The sequence below is a fragment of the Anastrepha ludens genome, chromosome 4, assembly GCF_028408465.1.
Source record: "Anastrepha ludens isolate Willacy chromosome 4, idAnaLude1.1, whole genome shotgun sequence".
Classification (NCBI taxonomy): Eukaryota; Metazoa; Arthropoda; class Insecta; order Diptera; family Tephritidae; genus Anastrepha; species Anastrepha ludens.
In genome coordinates, this window is record NC_071500.1 from 8,503,202 (window position 1) to 8,528,006 (window position 24,805).

Consider the following 24,805-nt stretch of genomic DNA (forward strand, 5'->3'; position numbering starts at 1 on the left):
TTAGTGGGATGCTGCGGCGCTTTGGGTAGCCTGAATTGTGGCAATGTGAATGATTATTAAGATTTGTTGTTGGCTGCCTGAAGGAATTAAGATATGTACGAAGCGAATTTATTATATGCTTGTGTTTTATTCATGGACGTATGTAATCGTGGTTTTTGTATGTATGAATAACATAGTTGTTGTTTTTGTGTCTGTAAACATGTTGCCAAACTTGTTATGAATCCATCGTCAACATTGAATATAATTTGCAGAAGGTATGCAAGCAAACTATGACTTGGTGTATGATTTGTATATTTTGCTTTTGTTGTCGCTGTTGTTTGCGGTGTGAGTAAATTTACTTATGCTTGTGCGTTTATTATACAGTGCCTAGTATTTATTTGTATTCATTTTTTTTTATTTTGTGTATTTTGTATTTAAATTTTTTTCATATATTTTTTAATTTTTGTACAATATTTTTTTGTGTGTTTATATTTACATTTTTTTACCTACATTTTTTTGCAGTTTTTTTGGTATTCATATTTACCTTTTTTATTTTTTTGTAGTTTTTGTGCGTTTATATTTACATTTTTTATTTTTTGAATTTTTTTGTGTGCCTAGTATTTATTTGTATTCATTTTTTTTTATTTTGTGTATTTTGTATTTAAATTTTTTTCATATATTTTTTAATTTTTGTACAATATTTTTTTGTGTGTTTATATTTACATTTTTTTACCTAAATTTTTTTGCAGTTTTTTTGGTATTCATATTTACCTTTTTTATTTTTTTGTAGTTTTTGTGCGTTTATATTTACATTTTTTATTTTTTGAATTTTTTTGTGTGCCTAGTATTTATTTGTATTCATTTTTTTTATTTTGTGTATTTTGTATTTAAATTTTTTTTTTTGTGCATTATATTTGCATTTTTTTCATACATTTTTTATTTTTTGTATTTTTTTGTGTGTTTTATATTTAAATTTTTTGAATTTTTTGCATTTTTTTGTTTGTTTTATAGTTACATTTTTTCTTTTTTGTACTTTTTCGTGTGTTTATTTTTTTGCATTTTTTGTGTGTTTATATTTATATTTTTTTACATACTTTTTTTAAATTTTTTGCATTTTTTTGTGTATTTATATTTTAATTTTTTTACATGCATTTTTTTAATTTTTTATGTTGTTTTGTGTGTTTACAAATAAATGTAAATGTAAATATTTTATTTTTTGTGTTTATTATTGTATATTTAAATTTTTTTACATGCATTTTTTTAATTTTTTATGTTGTTTTGTGTGTTTATAAATAAATGTAAATGTAAATATTTTATTTTTTGTGCTTTTTTGTGTTTATTATATTTAAATTTTTTTAAATACATTTTTTAAATTTTTTTGTGTGTTTTATATTATATTTGCATTTTTTATTTCTTTGTGTGTTTATATTTAAGTTTTTTAAATTTCTTGCCTTTTTTCGTTTTATATTTACATTTTTTAAATTTTTTTGCATTTTTTTGTTTGTTTTATATTTACATGTTTTTATTTTTTGTACTTTTTTGTGTATTTGTGTTTTTTGTATTTCAATTTTTTTACATAGGGTTTTTAAGTTTTTTGCATTTTTTTGTGTGTTTATATTTCAAGTTTTTTACATACATTTTTTAATTTTTTTTTTTATTTTTTGTGTGTTTATATTTACATTTTTTTTACATACATATTTTAAATTTTTATATTTTTTTGTTACATCAATCCTTTTTATGAGTTTGCAAATTACTTCGTAAGGCAATGATTGGCAATTTGTAAGTGAAATGTTGCCGATAAGACGCTTGCGATTTAACCACAGCTGAGACAACGCGGCACACCGGCAACCGACAAAGGCGTCATATACTCGTACGTATGCAACACTACACAAAAAAAAGTGAATAAATAAAAAAATAAAAAAGGAGCGAAAAATGTTTGCCCGCAGCAAAATGTTAAACGTGCAGCAGAAATTTCTCATTTCACTGTGGCTCAAAATGCAACAAACTATCGGAGGCAGTAAAGGCGAAAAAGGCGCAACTGCACAAATATCAACACCAACAGTTACAACTCGCTGTGCCAGTTATGAAACCAATGTCGGTAATATGTTGTTTTTTTTATTATTTTTTTTTTTTGCATTTTAAATTTTTACATTTTTCTGCATTTTATGGATATCTTTTTCTTCCAATAATTTTTCCTTCTCGTTTTTATGCACTCACAATTCCTATGTATAAAAATATGTACATACGTATATGGCACATTTTGTGGTAGGTTATTGTTGTGGCATGCGAATACTTTTGCTGTTGCTAGTGCTGGGAGCGGTGCGAATGGCAAGACAGGATGTGTGCGCATACATTTGGGAATGCTGATATGATCGTGTAACACATTTTTGGTTTGTGACAGTATTTGAGAATACAGTGCACCCTGCACTTAAACGGACACCTAAGGGACTTAAAAAGTGTCCGCTTATGGGAGGTGCCCACTTGAGAGGGGTGTCCGCTTAGGAGATAGTACACTGTACATTCAATTCAATAATTATTCGCTGTGTTTGCTTAGTAGTTGTTGTAGTTTTGTGTATTTTCGTGGTGGTGTTGACTTTGGTCACGTTGCACTTTGTGATTAATAGAAATTGCGTGCCGCTGATCAGCAATCACTTATTAATAATTTTATTCGCTTGCAAGGAAATGCATTAATTAAAATATTATAGAATGACGAGAAACAGTCATAAACTCCTATGCCAGTGTGAAATATTGAAATACACAGCGTTAACTATAGCGCAGGGACATTTTTGACGACTTTTGAGAATTTATTTATTTCTCATTTAATTTGAAAAACTTTTTTTAATGAAGGTTTAGTTGATTTTTCTAGAAAATCCATAAATCCAAGAGTCAGACTTTGAAATTTTTTTCAAATCCAAAAAAAAAAAAGAAAAAAAATTCAAGGAAGTTTTATCAAACGATCCAGCTTTTTATTAAAAATGTTAAAAAAATTTCAAGTTTGTAGTTTTATAGCTTATAAAATTTTAGTCCAATAAAATGCAAGTTTCAGCTGACTCAAAATTCTCGTTGATTTTTGAAAATTTTTTCGCTGAAATGCTGCCTCTTGGACTGTGTTCCATAGATATGCGAAGTTTGGTCTGCGATCGGCAATATTCTATTATATATCCGTCTATCCGTTCTATAGGGTTGAGGTCTGAGCAGGCCACAACATGACCACAGCACTCCCTTGACCCGACCTCACTCCTTAGCAAATTTACTGGTGTATGTTTTCGGTGGTTATCTTGCTGGAGCAACCACTTTAATGGCATATTTTGCTCAACGTTTGGCATCATTACATTTTCTAAAATTCCCACAAATGCCCCTGCTGATCCATTGTTTCTTTAATCAAGTGGATTGGTCCAACGCCACTATAGGAAAAACTTTCCCATACCATCACTTTCACGCCGCCATGTTTAATTGTCTTGATCGTGTATTAGGTATTGTATTAAGCATTTCCCGGACAAAATACATACGACCTAAACCCCGTTCCTTCAAATAGAACTCCATTAGTTTCATCCGTCCACCAAATATTTCTATCATACATTTCTCCTTCGGCCAATTTACGTGCCCTTTGTCTAATTTTGAGCGTACCGCAAGGTGCTTTTTTGTCAACAAAGGAACTTTTTTGGGGCTTCACGCATGTAATTTCTGCTCAAACAAGTGTCTACGAACTCTTACGCCACTTATGGATATTAAGATCTAAACGTTTTTTTAGTTCTGCAGTTGACGCTGTAGGTTCTTTTTTAGATACTTTGAGTATATGCCGATCGGTTTCTCTGGTTGTTTTGCGTTTGCGGCCACGTTTTTCGGGTGTATCTTTAGAACATCATTTCATCAGAATAACCAAGTATGTATTTCCTTTAACTCCAAGTCCTTGGAGATTCATCTAAAATCCATCGGACAATAGAAATTAGTTTTAGTAATAGATAATCTTGTGCAGGATCGAATCTTTTTTTCTCAAAATTTACAGGAAATATTTTTCAGATTTTCGACAAACAAACCGACAATTAATTACTAAAAAAAATTCCTTCGATTAGGCACTAGTTTTTTACGTTTTTCAAAAGCAGTATAAATTTTCTTGAAATCTACCAGGCGGTTTTTAAGTTACAGTGATCACCAGTTCAAAAAACATAGTTTTGAGAAAAACGCATTCAAAGTCTTACTATCGATTTATTTGTTAATTTTTGAATGACTCAAAAAGCACATATATATATATATATATATATATATATATATATATATATATATATATATACATATATAGTCTTCATTAAAAGAAACGCACTTAACTCTCTAACATTTTGATACATTTGAAAAAAATGTGTTTGTTGCCATGAATGGAGGCATCTCTTCATGCTCGCAAATAATGGTCGCTCCGGAGTTAAATAGACCCCAAATGTGGTGTAAGCTTTGAATATATTGATTTGACGTTTATTTGTGTAAATTTTATTATGAAATGAAAATTATTCTCTTGATGTTCTTGAAAGCACTTACACTTACTTTAGAAATATTTGTTGCACAACAAACTTCAATGTCGCATTGCAACTTGTTGCGTTGCTAAGGCAACAAGTGGTCGTTGATTACTTTTATGTTGCGGCTCGAACGCGGCCGGTGAACATGTTGGATGTTGTGTTTTGTTTGATTTACTTGAAGTGCTTGGAAATAATTAAGTACACTGTGGGAAGATAAGTTGCTGACAACAAAAAAAAAAAATGAAATTAATTGCGGGAAGATAAGTTTCTGACAACACAAAAAAAAAAAAATTAATTGCGCTCGATTGTGAACCAAAGGCATTTATTTTATAATAATATAATAAATTTATGTAATAATTTGGTACGCATTTGGCTCAGAAAAATACATGGTTTTAAATCTTTTTCATCACTGAATTTAAATTAATAAATCTAATTTATTATAATAAAAAATTTATTATCATAATTTCACAACCGAGCGCAATTAATTTTATAATGTTTTTTCGTTGTCGTCACGTTATTGTGAATATTGTGGCAAATAAATTTTTGCTAAAAAAAAAGCAGTTTGTTAGGGGGCCCGTAAAAATGGACGCTTGTCATAATTTTTTTCAAATATGTTTTAGAACTTTTATTCAAATGTGGCATATATCATACTGAAGGGTAACTCTCGAAGAATACATTTTGGTGTTTTTATTTTAAAAAATGTTATTATTTATTGTTGATAGCGCCCCTCCCCCGAAACGCCGCTTTTTAGAAGAGGTTTGCGGTGATCACGGTAGCGCATGAGCAGCTCAACTGAAATCAAAAAAATTAAATGAATATTGTAGAAAAATGTTGTTTAGTGAATCTGAACGGTTTATTTACCAAAAAAAAAAACAAATTATCGATATGAAAACCGCTTTGCACCAAAAAAACCATTTTTGAGGGGTTGAGAAATTAAAAAAGGAATTAGTTCCAGTGAACTATGCAAATATTTATAAAAAGTGATCCGTTCAGATTTACGAGGTTGCCACTTCAAATAATTAAAAAAAAGTGTATGCAAATCGGTCAAATAGTTTTTGATAAATAATTATCACCGCGACGGTAATTTTCAAAAAACACGACTTCGAGATAATCGCGTCTAAAGTTTTGCGTGCACTTCTCGTTCCAAGAAAGGTCGCGCGCTTCCAAGGTCTGTAACTTTCGTTCTAGTGCTCTGATATTTATGATTTTTTGAATTTATATTTTTAAGATGATGTTCTTTTAGAATATGCCATAAAACAATTTTCGATGTTTTAGTCCAACACAAGCTATATAACCCCTTAAGAAAATATTTGAAAAATGAAAAATGTTGTAAAAATCATTTGAACAGCTTATTTTCGCATACACCGGCTAATGCACAGTTTATTAGTGCAAGAACTTACAATAAATATTAGTTTTCATCCCGCAATGAATATTTACTTTAAATAAAAAAAATTCTGAATTATGTCATTTTCCAGCAAGCAAAAAAATTTGACTTTAGAACTAACCAGAGAGTAGTGACACGATTCAGCAAGCAATCAGCGCTAAAGTGCCAGTAATGGGCAAACAAATGAACTAATAAGCCAATAGACAGACAAATAAAACACATAAATTTATATAATAAAACTGCGTGACCGTCACACAGCACATTTTGTAGACCTAATCGAGTAATAAAAAGCTCTATACTCAAAATCCTCAGAGAACCTCAAAAAACTGTTTTTTTTTTCTACCCTAATGCCTGATTTTGAGGGTATATTTTAGATTTAGAATAGTTAAAATTTCGTATACAGCAAAATTCCTCAGTGCTTATTACCGTGCAGGTTCGTGTTCACAGATTTATTATTAAGTTTTGCATGCAAATATCATTGCAATATCCGCACTATCCAAAAACCAGAGGCGGACGTTATGTGTCAATCAGTATTGATAAAAATAATCTCGCATAAACTGGCAAAAATCCACACAAAAAAACAAAAAAAAAACAAAAAACAAGTAATCTTTGTTGCAACATTTTGCGCACCCACCACATAAAGTTTTTATGTAAACTTACTTCCTACTTATATTAAAATTGACACTTCAAGCTCAGCCTCAGTGCTGTCTTGGGATAAAGACAATACCACATTTGCTTTTTGTCATAAAAGCACGGATGATTTTCCTCTAAGTCAATTCAATTTTCGTCGTTCATTTTTAATATTCAAATTTTTTATTGCCGATATCAAAACAAATGTAAAGTATTTCACAGCTGCCTATGGTTACGGCGGAAAACCAAAATTCAATAGATGCATACGACTTTGGAGCTATGGTGCGGCACCTATAATCGTTTACAGTGATGCTCATATTTTTTATCAGATCAGCTGATTGCTACGGTTACGGTTATGACTACGATACGACACCACTAATTGCAACTTTATTCGCGGTCACTCGAACAAAATAGTTTTCGGCAACATTCGTTGCTTTTGACGTTTTCTTCTTAAAGTTTGACGATGCGAATAAGAAGCACAAAGCTTGTCGCCAGTGTGGGAAACGTAAGCGAGCCTCTCTTCGCCGTTCGCCCCCTTTTCTCATGATGTCAAATGTCAAAATATTTACCTTCCAAAAATTATAATTTTTCTAAACTTATTTTGTAAATGATTTCGAAGTGTACTGCTTGGCAACACTGTGTGGTAAGAGAGCAATCAGCTGACAGGGTTCTACGGAAATTTTCAAAAATCGTGAAAATCGTGAAGGAATTTTTCATTTACATGGGGTTCTCATTAGTGTGATCATAACAGCTGACAGGGGACTGCGTTTACGTCGGTCATTGTTTTCAGCATTAGTCGTGGTGGTGCTGAAGAATGTATCGATTTCTTTCGTTTTTATTAATTTTTATTTTGGAATTCTGTAACACACAACTGGATTCATCGAAAATCAGCGACCTCTTTTTATTTTTGAATTGGCGAACTGTATATCGACGAACGTTGATTATTTGATTATAAAAAAATACAATGCAACAAAAAATGCTACATTCCAAAGTTAGATGCCAACAATTTAACTTATAATTACTATTCGCACCACGACAACGAACATGTTTGAGTGCAATCGGCTCGACAAAAACAGGCAAAGCGAGCCGCTCAAACGTTGACGGGGGCTCGTTGCTTTGCCGCAGCTGCTTAGAGCGATACGTTTGATTTGGAAATTTATTCCACTACAAACAGCGTTTGTGAAATGTTGTGTGAAAAGAAGTAAACGGAAGGATTTTTCTTCAAAAGAAACTTAAGTAACTTACCAAGAAAACAATAAATAGTGGAAGAAAAACCGTGTGTCTAGTAATAGAAAATAAAAAATATAAATAAAATACTTTGTTTAAGTGAAAAAGAGAAGTGTTGAAAATAATGACAGATACAACAAAATAAGTGCAAGAAATTCGCAAAGCAGCGAGTGCAAAGGCGCTAGAAATGTGCAGGAATACCAAAGTTGCAAAAAATGCCAAACAAAAAAATAAAGAAAATAGTAACAAGAAGAATACGTGCAAATGCCATTGCAAGTGGCACCCACTGCATAGAAACCTTTGATGAGCAAAAATAATAATAAAGAAAAGAAGACATTGCGGCTGGTTTCCCACTGTTTGATCGATAACAGCATTTAAAGGCATTTCACTTGCGTCCAATGTATGGTAATGAGTGAAAATATTTACGGAAGCAGCAAGAAAATGAATTGAAATGTTGTTACACGAAATTTGAACTATGTGAAGTGACATTTAAATAAAATTACACACACAAATATGTAAATAAATTTGTGTCTTAAAGCTGCATTGGCTATGTGAAAGAAAGAGAGAGAGTGAATAGGTAAACAAAGTTTTGTAGTGTGTAGAGAAAAGCTCGAATTATTCATTGTGCATAAATTCATATTCGATTATTTAATCAACAGTTCTAACAAATTTATGATCGTTGAAAATAATTTGAACTTACCGCAGCAATTGAAGCGTGAAATAACGTGCAGATTTTTGTAAATATAAACACAAATGGAAAATTGCATTTTCTCACCAAAATATCAAATTATTAGTTGAGCGCAAAACGGTGCATAATTTGTGAGCAATTTTACGGCCCAAATTGATATGACTACAGTACATATATTTAAAGCGGACAAAATCTTTGACAAACAAGAGAAATAAAAAAATCGTTTGAATGCTAGTGGCATCCAAAAAAAAAAAACCAGAAAAGTAGTCAAAGTAATCGAACAACAAACACCCGCTAAAGAAATTAGCGCAGAACTTGCGAAAGAAAAGAATTTTTCAATATATGCTAAAGTTCGCATAAAAAGCGACAGTCACAAGCAGGAAAAAGATAAAAATCCAAACCAGAGCAACCGGAAAGGTTTGCATCACAAGCAGTGAAATAACAAAAAACAAATAAAAAAATTAAATAATAAAGTCAACTGGAAAGTTAAGACGACAACCAGAACAAAAGTGCATTAAACAAAATTTGTATTAATATACAAAAACATGCGAATTAAAGAAAACGGTAAAGTTTGTACTGCAAGTAGCTGGAAAAAAGTTTTGAAAAACCTAAGAAATAAACTGAAAAGTTTAGAAAACGAGCAGCAAAGGAAACGGCAAAGCTTTAACCACAAGGGGCAAAAAAAAAATTAAAACCAAATAAAAAATTAATTTATGTTAATTAAAAAATTCGCACCATAAGCAGTAACAAAGATAAAAAATATTAATTATCCCACTAAAGTACATTGAAATTTTACAAAATTGAAAACTGAAGTGGCAAAAAATACAAAAAACAAAAAACTGAAAACCAAATCAAAAATTTATTTATGTTAATTAAAAAATTCGCACTATAAGCAGTAATAAAGATGAAAAAATATTAAAAATCCTAACTAAAGTACATTGAAATTTTACAGAATTGCAAACTGAAGTGGCAAAAAAAAAAATTTAAACGAAATAAAAAATTAATTTATGTCAATTAAAAAATTCGGACCAGTAAAAAAGATAAAAAATATTAATAATCGTAACTCCAGTATATTGAAATTGAAAAAAAATTTAAAACTGAAAATTACTAAACACTATAATTTTAAATATAAAATAAATTTTCCAACACCTTTCAATTGCTCGCTGCGGCTTTGCGAAATTATACGCGTCTGCATAGTTTTGTTTAATGTCGACAGTTGAACATTTACAAAAACAAAAAAAAAATTATTCTGCTTATTGCAGCACGCAAAAGAGCGCAATTACAAATAATTTTGTGTACATTTTTTTTTAAATTTTGTTAAAACTTTGCTTCAATCACTTGCTGGCATTCGCAAAGTGATTCCCGAAGCGCACACTTTTTACACCTTTTCTTTGTACTTGTAATTCCAAAAAATAAATTTTTTAATTTGCTATTATAATTTCTACAACAGCACGAACAACAACAAGCAAACTAAAAAGAAATTATTAAAAGAAAAAAATTATTTCTCGAATTGTTGAATTATGCAAAACGAAAAACAAATCTCGCTACTAAACCCAAAAGGCAAACAGGCCGTGCGGTCCGGTCCGTGCCGGGAAAACGTTTAAAAAATACTTTTTTATGCAATGTGCAACAAGCAAGAGGAATGCATGCAGCAGCATAATCGTTATAATTGCAGTTGATGAATGGATAGTAAAAAAACAAAAATAAAAATAAAATTCAAGCGCAACAAGTGGCACAATTGTGTGGCGTGCATTTAGAGCGCGGCAGGCAGTGAATAAAACGAGTGTATGCAGCGCCATTAAAGCGACTAAACCACAATAACAACACTGCATCGCTGCCCGCAGTAATTGACCATTACAAAGAAAGGAATAAACCAGCAAAAAAAAGCCACTGATTTGATAACAAACCAACCATAAGGATTGTCAGCGAAGCTAAAGCTAATATGTTTTTATGTGTGAATAAGTGTCATTGCATCTGCATACTCGTACATATCTATATTTGCATACTTCCGTTGGCAAGACTTTTCCTAATGTGTGCTAATCGCATCATCAATCGAATGTGCGACCACCGCAAACTCACAACTACATAGTAAAAAAAGCTTTTGTGAAATAAAAAACGAAAATTATAATAAATTATTAAAATTATATAAAAGCCCAAAAAGTCACGCAACATCGCCGATAAGTAAAGCAGTGTAAGCTGAAACAGATTCGACCAAAAATTTACTACTCAAATTGTTCAGGAAAATATAATAATTTAAAAAAATGTATCTGATACAGGTGAGCGAGCGAGCGTGCGTGCAGATACTTAAGTATTTGTATACATTTTGTGTAATATTCATGAAAATTATCATCCACTTTATACATATCTACAAATTTTAGCCACAACTCTGTAATACTGCCAACAAAAACAAAAGAAAAAAATGTTGGATTTTTTTTTCACACTAAAACTAGTAAATTTGTGATTTGCTCACACAAAATGAGACAACTCACAATAACAACAACAGTCTGGTTTATTTACAAAGTGGAGCTATTGAATAGCGAGTCTGAGGCCGTGGAAAGTTTTACTTTGATTTACACATATTTATCTTTAACGTACGCCTCTCCTTTAACCCCTAAAAAACTGCTACTGAATTTTTCATTATTAGAGTCTGCACTAAAAGTCTGCTTCTAATAGCTTCATCAGGACGGGTGGCGTCGTGATTTTTCAATAAAAAAAAAAAAAAAGAAATTGAAAACGCACAGCCCAAGATCCGGCGCGTAAGATGGATGGTCTAACACTGGGTTGCTGTACTTGTTGTTGTAACAACATAACACATTGCGAAAATGCTGCTGATGTAACAGCCCTTGGCTGAACTTAAGGGGGGGAAACCGGTTTAGATCGATCAAAAAATCGAGTTTTGTTTATTGCATAAATCGTTAGTATAACTACTCAAGAATATGTGGTAAAAATTTTAAAGCGAAATTCGCATTATTCCCGATTCTATGAGCACTTAAGTGACTGCCCGTCGGTTCCACACCGTAGCGCGCGTTAGTTAGAACGACGTTTTTCTCGAAACTACTTTTTTCAACTGGTGGGCATTCTAGCTTAAAAAGTTATCGACCAATCGTTCTAATATTTTTCGGGATTTCTTTTTATTCAATTCTAATCTATATGAACCTAATTCTAGGATTATATTATTATTTAAAATATGGTTTTTTAAGCCAAATAGATGAAAAATATGGTTTAAAAAAACCAACTTTGTGTTCAAGCGCCTCAAAAGCATGCAATTTTCAATATTTTTTTACCACTATTAGGTTGATATTTTTAGGAAATATGTTGTTAATAAAAAAAAAACTTGCTGTTGATTTCAGAGAAAAATTGCAACTTCAGGAATTTCCACCAGCAAGACACACGGATGGTGATCGTCCATGGACAGCGCGCTCTAACGCCACTATCTCCCGCGGAAATAGCTTCAAAAAAATTTAAAAGCATACCTAAAAATATAAATAATATATCCTCTAAACTTAAACAATTTCTGATTATTTCTTCTTTGTTAAACAAATTCTCGAAAAACACCAAAATTTTGGCCTCCTAAACCGGTTTCCCCCCTTAAGTTATGTAATTGCCCGGTAACATAAGCGGCCTCCGAATGCGTTGGTGCGTAACTGGCTTTCGTGAGTACGCCGTTTCGAATCTCCGTGCATGAAACATCGAAATGATAAAAGAAGGTTTTTCCAATAGCGGTCGCTCTTCGGCAGACTAATCGCTGAATGTCTGGTGTGAAAAAACTACTCTTAAAAAGTATCTGCCGTTCAGAGGCGGACCTAAAACTCTAGGTTCTTCTATTTGTTGAAAAACATCAAAGCGCACACCACAAAAATAGGGTGTAAGTTAAAAATGAAGACATCAATTTAAAAAAAAAAAAAAATGTATTTTTATTTTTAAACATAGTTCCCTTTTAGAAAGGTATAGTTTCTCCAACTTTCGGCCATTTTTTGGACCCCTCCAAAAAGTAGGATTTATCGAACTCTCCAAAATACGTCTCTGCCCTCGTTTGAACTAATTTTTTTCCCGAGAGCCATTTTCTTCGTGTTAGGAAACAAGAAAAAGTCGCGGTGAGCCAGATCGGATGAAAACAGGGGGTGCGGCAGCAATTAATAACACAATTCATGCAGTGTCTCCATCAATTTTTTGTGAAAGCGGTCCAATAACTCACTGTAGTATTGTCCAGTGATTGTTCTTCCTTTTTCATAAAAAGCCATGTGGATGACGCCGCCGCTAGCATCCCAAAAAATCGTCGCCATGACCTTACCGGTCGATGGGGTTGTCTTCGTCTTCTTTGGAGTAGATTCACCGGGAGAAATCCGTTGTTGCTTAGTTTCTAGTGTGTAATGATTAATCCAGATATTCTCTATTGTTACACTTAATATTATTCATGATTCATGACAAAATTTGCATTTTGTCATAAAAACACGGTTAGTTTTCCACTAAGTCAATTAATTTTTCGACGTTCATTTCTAATATTAAAATTTTTTTTAGCGCAAATATCAAAACAAATGGCAAGCATTTCACCGCCGCTTACGGTTACGCAGAAAAACTAAAATTCAGTAAATAATATACAACTACAGTTATTGCTTTGGCGCTATGGTGCGTCACCTATAATCATTTACAGTGATGCCCATATGTTTTATCTGAACAGCTGATTGCTACGGTTACGGCTAAGGTATGGCACCACTAATTGCAGCTTAACCTCTGTATGTTTAAAAGCGGGAAACTTTCAAGGCAGACAAAGAAAGAGGGAGAGACCCGAGACAGAATGAGAGAGAGAGAGAGAAAGAATATATATCTAAGTAAATTCACAACATTTGCAGAGACTACAAATAGACAAAATTTACAAAAAAACAGAAAAGGTAAACGCCGGACACAAACCGTGGCAACAATGCGCACTACTCCGAGCGTTTATCACCCGTTCAAACGCAGCGATTCCAGGACCGCAGCAACGGCACAAATTACCGCAAGGCAATACCAATAAATCCGACGCCGGAATGGATAGCACTTTATAGTACGTACAAGTACTAGCCAGGAAACGGAAATAAGCGCCAAAAAGTAGGCACACAAAAAAACCATCAAGGAAATACAATGCCAAAAAGTAGGCACCAAAAAAAAAAGCCAAAAAAATCGGGACTAAAAAACGTCCCAAACAGTAGGCACCAAGGAACCATAACTCCAAAAAGTAGGCACCAAAAATATATTTCCTACAAGTTTGCACCTACCAACAAGCGCCAAAAAGTAGGCAGTGTTATATCTCACTAGAAATTAGCAACCACAAGGAAAAACTCAAAAAAAATAACCTAAAATGTATCTAAGATATATATAAGGTATAGCTCTCTCTCTCCTTTTCCTCTACGTAATATCTTTTTTCTCTCTCGCGGAACGCAAATGCCAAAAACGTTGCATGCCCTTGAAATTTTACTCCCCATTCTCGCTCGTCCATCGACGCCTAAGAAGTTTCACTTCAAAAAGTTGATTAAATGACGACCAACTGAGCCTGACCTCTTTATTAGTCATCTACTCCGTTGAATTCGTAAATCCATTCTAAAGCAGTATCGAAAATTAATTGTTAAAAAAAATCGAAATTTTGAAAAAAAAAATCTTTCGATCAGGCACGAGTTTTTTATGTTTTTCAAAAGCAATAAAAATTTTATTGAAATTTTGTTTTGAGAAAAACGTATTTAAAATTTTGCTATCGATTTCGGAGCGCCCGAGCGCCCTTTGTTAATTATTGAATAACTCGAAAAGTATTTGTCGGATTCACTTCGAATTTTCACACAATATTTTTAAGATATTATACTTTACGAAAATGCAAAAAACATAAAATTTTTTGAAAATTCTGACTACCCCTAACCCCTTAATGACCGATTGGACACGGTGAGGAGCTGCGCAGCAATTTTCACTGCAGATATCGTTGAGATTTTTTTATTCCAGTTTGTTTCTATTTTAGTATACTTACGTTTTCACATCAATTTTAATTAAATTTATTTTAATTTAATTAAATTTTATTTGGTTGTTCTACAAAATATTTTTCATCTTTTTTTTTGTTTAGGAGTTTTTACTTTTTAAAATTTCGACATGTTGAATGTATGATATTTAAAAATATGAACTTGAATAAAATGGCACACCCTTATATTTTTTTTCTTCATTTTTCTTGCTATCATCCAATAATTTTTTTTTTGGATTAAGTTCCCTTTCATAAAAACTACTAACTTACAAGAATATTTTTCGCTACTCCATTGGTAATTTTTGATATCCTTAGCTTTCCCGTTTAGCCACCTAAATTTGAAGCAATAAAATTAAGCCACTGATGATTACTAAATATTGCGTGTCGATGTATTGCCGATGATGTAACTCAGGCCCATAGCCAGCACTGCGAGTTGTATTGCTTTCGCTTGAAAGAAAGTCTGGGGGGAGGGGGACGAAATGAAGAAAATGTTCAACCATTCTCGTTGATTTTTTTTACGCGAATATTTTGCTCACCTTTCTGATGTAAAGCGGCAGTGTCTCCTTGCCCTTCTTTGTATGCCAATCCCAACCGCGATACAACCACACCAACGGCCAGGCTACAGCGGCACTTACGAAGAAAGGTGCAGCAGATTCCATTGTTTCCTGAATATCCCGTCTGTGCATGAGGCGACGTAGCTCCTCGCCTAAGTTTACTTCACGCTGCACTGCAATATTTAATTGCATATACATACACAGACACACATGAATAATTAGTAAAGCTTTATTTGAGTTTCTTTAGTGGATATTTTTATGAAGCTCACCATTCTCATAATTCGACTCTTGAGCGCCCTTTTTGCCATATACCAAATTTTTCACCACTTCCATTGTGCTTTAAATTCTTCGACTGTCAACTTTGTACTCTTTGGATATGTAGATTGACGGGAAGCTTTATTGTGATTTTGTATTATTTTAATAAAATTTTGTATTTTTTTAAATAAAACTTTATATTTTTTTTATTTAAAAATCTTTTTCCCAAAATATTTAGATGCCAACACCATAATTTTAAAATTCTACAATTGCCCAAAACACGAAAATTTCTATTGTTTTTGAATTTTTCCAAAAACCATGTTTTATTTAAAAAATTTTATTCAAGAAATTTCAAAGTTAATCTATCAAAAGTGAGCACTACGTTTTCGTCATGACTGCCTTAAATGTGCTAAATGTACAGTAGTTTTGCTTGAGTTATTTTACACATAAAATATGCTTCTGTTTTGTTTTGTTTGCAAATAATCGACTGAAGCATATTTCATAATTTATCAGCGCCTGAGTTTGTCTTTTAGTCATTCGCTCTTTTTCTGGCTCGTTCAATCAATCACTCGAGTTTGAGCGGTGTACTCGTCAACGTCATCGATACTAGCCTTGAGCATGTGACTCACTTGATGAAAGAAAGGAGTCTGTTCATAAACCGCAAACATTAGACCCATGCTGAGAATCGCAAACTGCATAAACTTGGCCCGGTGGTAGGTCTAAAAAGAGTTTACATACCAACTCAAAAGTTAAACATATTCTGCTACCTTAATTTTTTGTTGCTTTTTCTTTACCCGATTTATATAGGTCACCAACGATCGTTCGGCATGTACTTTGTTGCTCCAATCCAAGCCCCGATACACCCAAAAAGCCGGCCATGCTATAAAACTGGTGAATACAAATGGACGCACTCGTGCCATTTTAGTCTCGAAATCTAATGGTGCATTTTTCTGTATGAAATCCCGAAACTCTGTTGTGTATGAAATGGGTTCGGGTTCTGCAAGTGAACAACAACCACACGTACCGATACCTGTCACAAAAAGTTGGTCTGTGGCAACAAACAAGAAAAAAGTTCTTGCGGTGAACTCGTTGGCTTTTGCTCCACTGAATTCCATTCGCCTCGAAAGTGCAGGCCAATAAGCTGACACATTTCAACACCACAAAACTAAGAAAGCACAATTGCGTGAAAGCTCTTTTGCAGCGATGCGTTATGGTTTTTGAAAACCTTAATTAACTTTTAAAAAATGCAATGCAATGTAGTTTGAGCAGCGCCAATGTTGCCACAACAGCTACACACGAGTTCACATATGACTTTTTTTATATTTTGAAAAACATGTTGCCTACCTTTAAGTGCCGAGCGGCTGAGGAATGGTATCTTCATGATAAGCTCTTTTCTTTAAACGAGTGCCAAATATTTTGAACAATAATAATTCACACAGAAAATTTAATGATAATCCGTATTTATGTAATTAGTCGCCACTGCTGTTTTGCTTGTGTCAAATTTTCCGCCTCTTTTACTACATATGCGGGCTTATAAAACGTATTTTTGGTATTTAAAGTTGTATGAACACAAAGAATTTTTAAAACTAGCCTTTTTTTTGTAAATATTCGATTTAGAATTTTTTCCGTTTTGAAAATTTTAAATCCAAAGTGTCTACGATTCAGTTATGGCCTGACAGAGGATGGCATTAAAGAAAAAGAAAAAGTCTCCCAATAGAAGCTGAAAGTAAAAATAATGTATGAATGTGGAGCTGTTCTGGTAGCACTTCGCTGAACAACCCCTAAATTCAGAGTAAGCACGCAGGTATCGCTGTAAACTTTTACAAGGTGGCGCAAAATTTATTCACCAATTTTGGAAAAAAGAAAAATGACCTGATGGGGTGATTAATCAAGGCGAATCTATTAAAGGTGGCATCGGCAAATCAGGTGATTTTTTTTTTTTGCTTTGGCCGTACCCATGTGGCTGTCAGCCCAAAATGAAACAAGACGAATTCATTCTTTTTTTTCTACTTTGCCAATATTTTGCTTTGACAACCAAACGTACAAAATTTTGTTGTTGATCTAGTGCCACCGCCCTTAATGAATGCGCCTTGGTGATTAATTGATAAGCAATTATTTTTCAATAAAATTTAGAAACAGAAAGAGAATACAAAGGGCGGCCGCCATCGCCGAATGGCTTGGTGCGTGGAGTACATCGGTTCGAGTCTCCGTGCATGAACCACCAAAAATGAAGAAAAAATTGGTCTAACAGCGGTCGCCCCTCGGCAGGCAATGGCAAACCTCCGTGTGCATATCTGGCTTGAAAAAACTGCTCATAAAAATCCATTTGTCGTTCGGAGTGAACTTAAAACTCTAGGCACTTCCATTTGTGAAACAACATCAAAACGCACGCCAAATTTCGTACGTGGTCGCGAGCGTTAAAAAATAGATGTTGAAATACAAGATTTAGCTATAAAATATCTAGACTGAAGCTGCCATAGAAAAAGTAACAAAGCGTCAAACGCCAGCAATCGCCAGTTACGTAGTTGGAACCATCTCTTGCGAATTCGGAACCTCTCACTTCCTTAAAAAAATTATTGTAGCTAAAGCCCGTTGAATTTGTGAAAGAGAAAGCGTCACGACGCCTAAAGAAACTTATAAAAGAAGACTTGAGCAATGTTTCTGAAATTGGAAGGTTCAAATGGCTCTTATTTTTTGAATATGACATCCGGCATACATCAGTCGCGGCTACGAGTTACAAAGTCCTTTCGACCAGTCAAGTTTTTGACTATTGTTTCCAATAAATCTGAATAATAAATCTAAATAAATCCAATCAGTAAAAATGCGACGCAGGCGCTAGTCATTCATTCAATTGACTAGCTTCAATTCTTGCACGAGCTGTATGTTAGGGGCACGTAAGTCCAGATGCAGATCTGTATGTGTCTTCAGCTATAGCAAAGCTACGCTTATGGCCTTAGACATCCCTCCAAACACTTCAAAGGATAGTTGAGTCCTTTAAATGAAGGCTGCACTATGTCGGTAGTCATAATATCCTGATGCGAACATGGGTCCCCGACACACGTGGGCATCGCGTGTAACAAAACCTATGACTCTTTAGCTAGGATGGGCTCTGAGGCCAAATTCTTTGGTCCGGAGCCCGTTCTGCCACTCCCTTCTGCAGCCATCAAAGCCACGGTTAGCAAACGTACTACTGCAACCCACAAGCGAGTTTGGCAGGCTACAAAGAGGCTGCAGATATACAAAACTGATGTCTGACTGACTGTCGCAGATCCTCTTGTCATTAAGTAGAAGGGACTATGGACAGCTGGTTGGACTCATGACCGATGGAATCAGTTCTGAGGCCTTTACCACTGATGTGTTAAGGTGCGACCATCTTGGCTCCTTGGCACCACAAGATCTACTCATATTTCTTCGGAGGCCGAGTAGATTTGAAGAAAATTAACAAAAGGGAACCCGAGTGGAGTACAATGGACTTAATGTTGTCAGAGTGCGGTACCTGCTGGTGTGTGCCAACAAAAAAAAACAAAAAGTCAAAAAGATGACGTAAAATTTGCTACGTAGTCGAAGACAAAGGCAAACAAGTTGAGAACGTCGACGAATCGTCTTTTCGGCGTCTTCTTCAATGCTTCGCGCTACAGTAGCATATTTTTTTGCCTTTGTGGTGGCTTTGAATTGAATTGAATTGCAATTAATTTGAAGAGTAAAGCCAATGCGAAAACCAGCAATGACTTGTAGAATTGCTAGATTTGCCGAATTGCTAGCCGATTATGTTGACTTTAAAATGGACGAAGTGCTCCATGAAATTCGCGAACAGATCTTGGTTTTTTTTTTTTTTTCAAAGTAAATTTTCTCAATTCAGAAGCGTTGTGCTGGTGTTAAATGATGTTCATGATGACTTGCCAAACTTTACTGAACTGAAATGGCAACACAGCTTCCCATTCTCGGCCATAAAACCATACAGGGTGAACGATATGAAGTATTACCTATTCAAAACACCATAACTTTTTTGTTTGAAATTAGTTTTTATTGATTTCATATATTCACTTTAGCTCGATATGACCACCTTTTGCCTTGACTAAAGCCTTCAAACGGTCAAAAAATGAGTTGCATGCTGCACGAATGAGATCTTGAGGTATTTTGGCCCATTCTCGTATAATCACTTTTCTCAGCGCATTCATACTAGCATATTTTTTAGTCCTCACCTTGGTCTCCAAAATAGACCAGATGGAATAGTCCATCGGATTTGCGTTTGGCGAATTCGAAAGCCATTGTGTGGACGAAATGAAGTGTGGAACATGATTTTTTAACCATTCTTGGTTCACACGAGCTTTATGAGACGGTCCGGGTCCTGTTGGAACGTCCATTGTCTACGATCGAAATGTTTGCGTGTCCACGGCTCTAAAGCAGTTTCTAAAACATTTTCCCGATAATAAGTCGCATTCAATTTGGCACCAGGCTCGATAAAAACGATTGGAGAGCGCCCATCAGCAGTCAGTGCGGCCCAAACCATTACTTGCGGTGGGAAATTGCTTCGAGTGGCCATACGTTGGCTCAAATTCTCGTATGAGCGTTCGGTCAAGTAAACACGATCGTTTTGAGTGTTTATGAACTGCTCAATTGAGAATTTTTTTTCATCAGAAAACACAATGTGAGGAAATTCGCCACGTTCGTGCAAGCGCAACAACTCCTTTGCTCTTTCGCAGCGAACTTTTTTTGCTGGCGTGAAAGATCGTGTGCTTTTTGAAACTTGTAAGCCTTGACCTTGAGCTCATTTTTCAATATGCGTCGAATGCTGTCTTGCGATATTTTCAGTGCTTTGGCCATTTTTCTTCCACTTCGACGTGGATTTCGTTCAAGTCGAGCCTTCACTTTCCGAACCATTTCTGGCGTTGTTGCGGTTTTTTTGGTCCACCTCTATAGGGTTTTGCAATGCTACCAGTATCATTGTAACGTTTTATAGTGCGATACATAAACATTTTATTCACTTTGAGGTGACTGAGCTCACGAACAATGGCTGATTGTGATTTTCCAGCCAAATATAACGCAATCACACTATTACGTTTGAATTCCATCACAGAAAAAAAAATTCAACAAAACTGAGGCGCAAATGCTTTTGATGGCTTATAAACAATATTTTGAACTGTCATTAGAACAATTTTGACGGTGACGTCATGAGCTGTTTTACAGATAAAAGCAGTGTGAAATTGGTAACACTTCATATCGTTCACCCTGTAGTTATCGATCTCGATAGTTTCCATGCAACTACTAAAATCTTATAGGTACCAAATGTTTTTTTAGTTCAGTTTAAATGCTTGAAATTTTCTTGAAAATTTGTCGAATTTTCATAAATCGTGTACAAATTTGGAAGCTTTAATTTAAAATATAGATTTTAATTTTAAAAAAATATTTAATTTAAAAAAAGAGTTTTGTATTACAATGAACTATGTTTTTATTAAAAATTAACAAAAAGAAAAAAAAATTGGGCATAAAAATCTTGCGAATATTGTAAAAAGGTTGCACTTATCCAGTGGCTTTGTTACATTGATGTTGTGGCCACGAGTTCTCATTGCTTGGAAAATAGAAATTGCCTTCAAAGGCGCCATATCTATGAAAAACGCGCACATTTTCTTAAATCCATGTACGCACCGCTAAATGCATTTCTATATAGGCTTGGCATATCTACCAGAAATTGAGGTTAATTTGATTTGTGTACTTTTTTACCTCGCTCTCGCTGGGCATTTTAATTGCTTCTAATGCGTAGTTGACGCACTTTCTTGTGTTTTTTGCTGTCTGCTGAATTGTCGTTGAATTGTCTTTCACTTAATTGCTTTTCGGCATTTTTGCGTGCGCGTCCACAGGTAATTTTATCATTAGCCAACTTAAATACAAGTATGAAATGCCCATACAAACACATTTGTAGAAGCACAAAAATTCGTGTTTTTGTTTTTTGTTTTGTTGTAAATAAAACTACAAACTATCTACTCTACCTGAGTCGCTATTTGCATAAACATGCAGCGCTAATTGAGTGACGTGTCGACCATTAACTTTATTGCGTACATTTCTATTTCACGCGCATGATTGACTTATTCAACAGCCGAAAAGTAGCGAAAATAGAAAATATAATATTTAAAATGAAAACTAAACAGCTGTTTTGCATTTGCTGCCAACGGGTAATCAATTACGAGTACTTTGCTTTTATCTCTTTCTTTTGCTGGTTCACTTAGATGTACTATTACTTTGTCGAAAATTTTCCCAAATGTGTTTTCTTTCGATGGATATGTATGTATTTTGTGTGTGTGTGTGACTGTGTTTTTTTTTATTACTTTTTTTTTTATCCGAAACGTGGACCAGTGATTGCGCATTTGCCAAATGTGTCGGTAGTTGAGCGAATAAGTGAAAGCAAAATCAATTTGGTATTACTTTTATGTATTTGTGGGTGACGTGGGTCGCTACGAAATATTCGGGAGCATCCAAAAATACATGGCCGCATTGTATTTTTTGTTGTTGCTGAAAATCAATAATTTTTTCTGCACCATTTTATGCATTTATTCATAGCAGCCGTCCAATACTTTCTGGTGGTTTTAGCTGTTATGTACTTAGTCAGTGCTGCTCTCTAAGTTCTCTAACAGGATTTCAAAGCAAAGGCGTTTAAATTATAAATTCAATGTGCACTTTATTTCATTTAATACAAAAATGTTTTATTTCAAAATAAATTTCATTTGATTGGCATGGAGTGGGGTGACACAAAAAAAAAATCATATCGCGGTGATGTCATTGCAAAAGTGCTGGAATAACGCAAGTCAGATATATTCACGTTGCTGCAACCAATTCGGTATATCCTAAATGTTTACGTATCGCACCATCTATTGATTCTTGGAATCTTGGATCTCAATTGAAGTTCAGTTCAGACTCGGACGATCGTGCGTTGTTCGTACGCGTAGAGGTTTGTGCGTTTGTAGGGCCATAAAAGGGGTTGGGCTTGAAATCGCCATAATGAAAGTCCCCAAATTCAAAATCCCCAAACATGCTTGGGGTTTCATGCTTGGGCCATATCGGGATTTTATGTTTTGGTTATCTTAGTGGTGAACAATTTTTTTTAAATTATTCACAGAACAAAAGTTCAAATTAGAGATTTCATAATTTTATAAAACAAAAAAAAGTAACAAATTTAACTAGCAAAAGAACAATTATGATAAATGGATCGTAAATACTCAATCTCATTTACTTTACGGCGATTTCTAGCAATTTTTCTTACCATTCATCTAACACCCCTCTGCCTCTGGACCCAACTTGTCGAAACAGCAAGTTTTCTGGGCCTACCGTTAACGAGCTAGAAGAAAATGACCGGTGATCTACATAACACTGACAGCGTTAAGTATGCTGCTACAACAACAACATTTTTTTTTGTTTTAATTAAGCTTATACAATATTAATTGCGGCCGCCGTAGCCGAATGGGTTGGTGCGTGATTACCATTCGGAATTCACAGAGAGGTCGTTGGTTCGAATCTCGGTGAAAGCAAAATTAATAAAAAAAAATTTCAAATAGCGGTCGCCCCTCGGCAGGCAATGGCAAACCTCCAGTGTATTTCTGCCATGAAAAAGCTCCTCATAAAAATATCTGCCGTTCGGAGTCGGCTTGACACTGTAGGTCCCTCCATTTGTGGAACAACATCAAGACGCACACCACAAATACACCACCAGTTATTTATTTTTTTTATTATACAATATTAATAACTATTATATAAACTGGGTTGTCATGCAGCACTAGCATCAGAGGCTATCAGCTGTCCGGGGAGTATGAACGGTTTTAAAAATCTTCGGAGTAGGTCGACGTCTTTTAGGAATCCGTACATTGTTCTTATGTTTTTTTCAGATGGGTTCATTAGAAGCGCGGTGGGGTCTGTTCCAGCGAAACTCTGTTGTCTTTTGGCATCGAGTCCTGGGCAGAAAGAAATTAGATGGAGAACGCTTGTTGGGGCACTACAGGAGGGACATTGGTTGGTCCGGCCCCTTTCTAGGAGATGAGCATGTGTGAGTATGGTGTGTGCGCTTCGGAGCCGTATAAAAGGTGTGAGCATGTTTGTTGGTATGGATGAAGGGTAGTGAGGTTTGGTCCGGGTTGGGTTGATTCTGGAGTAATGATGGTTGTAATCTATCCAGTTAAGAGCCAGCTTGGTGCGTCTTTTTTGGTTAACTAGGCGATATATGTCGCTCTTGATGAAGAGGCTGAATGTGACTGTCGGGATGTCTTTGGCAATTTTGCCTGCATAGGTATTACCGTCGATGCCGGCTTGGTACCCACATTATCTTTATCTTATTTGAGTAGGAGATTTGATTGTCTCTAATGCAGCTGATGATATTATTGGTGTAATTGCATTGATTGATGGGGTGAAAGCAGGATTGGTACAAGCGGTACAAATTATGTATTTTCCTGTATTTTTAGTAGCGTATTGAACGGCATGCAATATTGCACTAGCTTCCGCTGTAAAGATGGAGCAGTAGGGGAAAAGTAGGCCGTATGAAATTGGTTCATTTTTCTCGCTTACGACAGCGAAAGTAGTGTGTACTGCTTTGGAGCCGTCAGTGAAAATAAACCGCCAGTTATCTTGTTTGAATCGAGCCATGGTTTCGCGGAACATAGCGTTATAGACTGCGTTGGGAGTGCTGGATTTGGGCAGGAGCGCTAACTGATCTATAAATGTCGATTTGAAACCAGTCACGGGGGGTTACGAGGTTTACGTAAGAGAGGACTTTTTAGTGGTAAGTTATTTTTTTTGGCGAATATGGCGCATTTGTAGATAGCCGATTGTAATTTTGGAACACGGTTACGAGATGTAGCTGAGTAGAAAGCATTACGAAGCGTCAAGTTGGTAAAATTTTTCTTATACTTCGTCAACATTAGCTTTCTTCGCTGCGGGTATAGCTGCTGCCGCCTTTAACTTTTGCAAGTTGGTTTTTACTAAAACCATTTCCGTTGAGATTTCTTTGGTCATTCTATGAAGACCACAGATTTTTCTCCCAACAACAATAAGTTTAAGTCTTCGATATCAGGCCTCGATAGAATTTTGAGTGCGCGAAAAGTTATCTTTAAAGAAGTCTGCTGCACTCCAAAATCATGTTTAGGTTTGTTCGATCTGTCTTTTATAGTTAAATATATTTCTTTAAACCAACCGCTATCTTTTTAAAATCTTAGAAAAAAAATCTTAAAAAGAAAACTCTTTTAACTGACTCTTTTAAGTATAAATGACTAATAATTTCATTCAATTTGGATTAAAATATTACAGTTAATTACATAATAAGCGTCTTATTGCATCAAAAGACGAGTCTGAGACACCCAAAATCACACAACAGTGACTAAACTAATTGTTGTGCTGCGCTGTTGAGACTGCTACCAACTACATACATACATACAAACATATGTGTGAATGCTGTGGCTGATTCTAACTCATTAAGCTTTGGCCAGTAGTCACAAATGAGAGTTATAACACAGGTGAATATACCACATGCGTATGTATATGTGTAGGTATATATACCTATAGCCGGCCGGTTGCCACGGGTTAGAATAATTTCAAAATAAGTATGCATAAGACCTGAGCGTTGAA

At 34.7% G+C, this 24,805-nt stretch overlaps 2 protein-coding genes and 1 long non-coding RNA gene across 3 annotated transcripts; 1 reads left to right on the forward strand and 2 right to left on the reverse strand.

Moving 5' to 3' along the window:
- Positions 1 to 4,291: 4,291 nt before the first annotated feature.
- On the forward strand, positions 4,292 to 14,652 carry LOC128861262 (uncharacterized). Its single transcript, XR_008454356.1, has 2 exons — positions 4,292 to 8,305; positions 9,867 to 14,652. It is a non-coding gene; the product is annotated as an uncharacterized LOC128861262 (long non-coding RNA).
- Positions 14,653 to 14,763: 111 nt separating this feature from the next.
- Positions 14,764 to 15,402, reverse strand: LOC128860887 (uncharacterized). The gene is made up of 3 exons (XM_054098675.1): positions 15,217 to 15,402; positions 14,930 to 15,120; positions 14,764 to 14,853 (listed from the first exon to the last, which is right to left on the reverse strand). The coding sequence occupies exons 1-3, from the start codon at positions 15,278 to 15,280 to the stop codon at positions 14,764 to 14,766; spliced, it is 345 nt and encodes a 114-aa protein (XP_053954650.1). The 5' UTR covers positions 15,281 to 15,402.
- A 357-nt stretch (positions 15,403 to 15,759) lies between these two features.
- LOC128860888 (uncharacterized) lies at positions 15,760 to 16,638 on the reverse strand. The gene is made up of 3 exons (XM_054098676.1): positions 16,547 to 16,638; positions 15,997 to 16,199; positions 15,760 to 15,921 (listed from the first exon to the last, which is right to left on the reverse strand). The coding sequence occupies exons 1-3, from the start codon at positions 16,581 to 16,583 to the stop codon at positions 15,760 to 15,762; spliced, it is 402 nt and encodes a 133-aa protein (XP_053954651.1). The 5' UTR covers positions 16,584 to 16,638.
- Between the last annotated feature and the right edge of the window lie 8,167 nt (positions 16,639 to 24,805).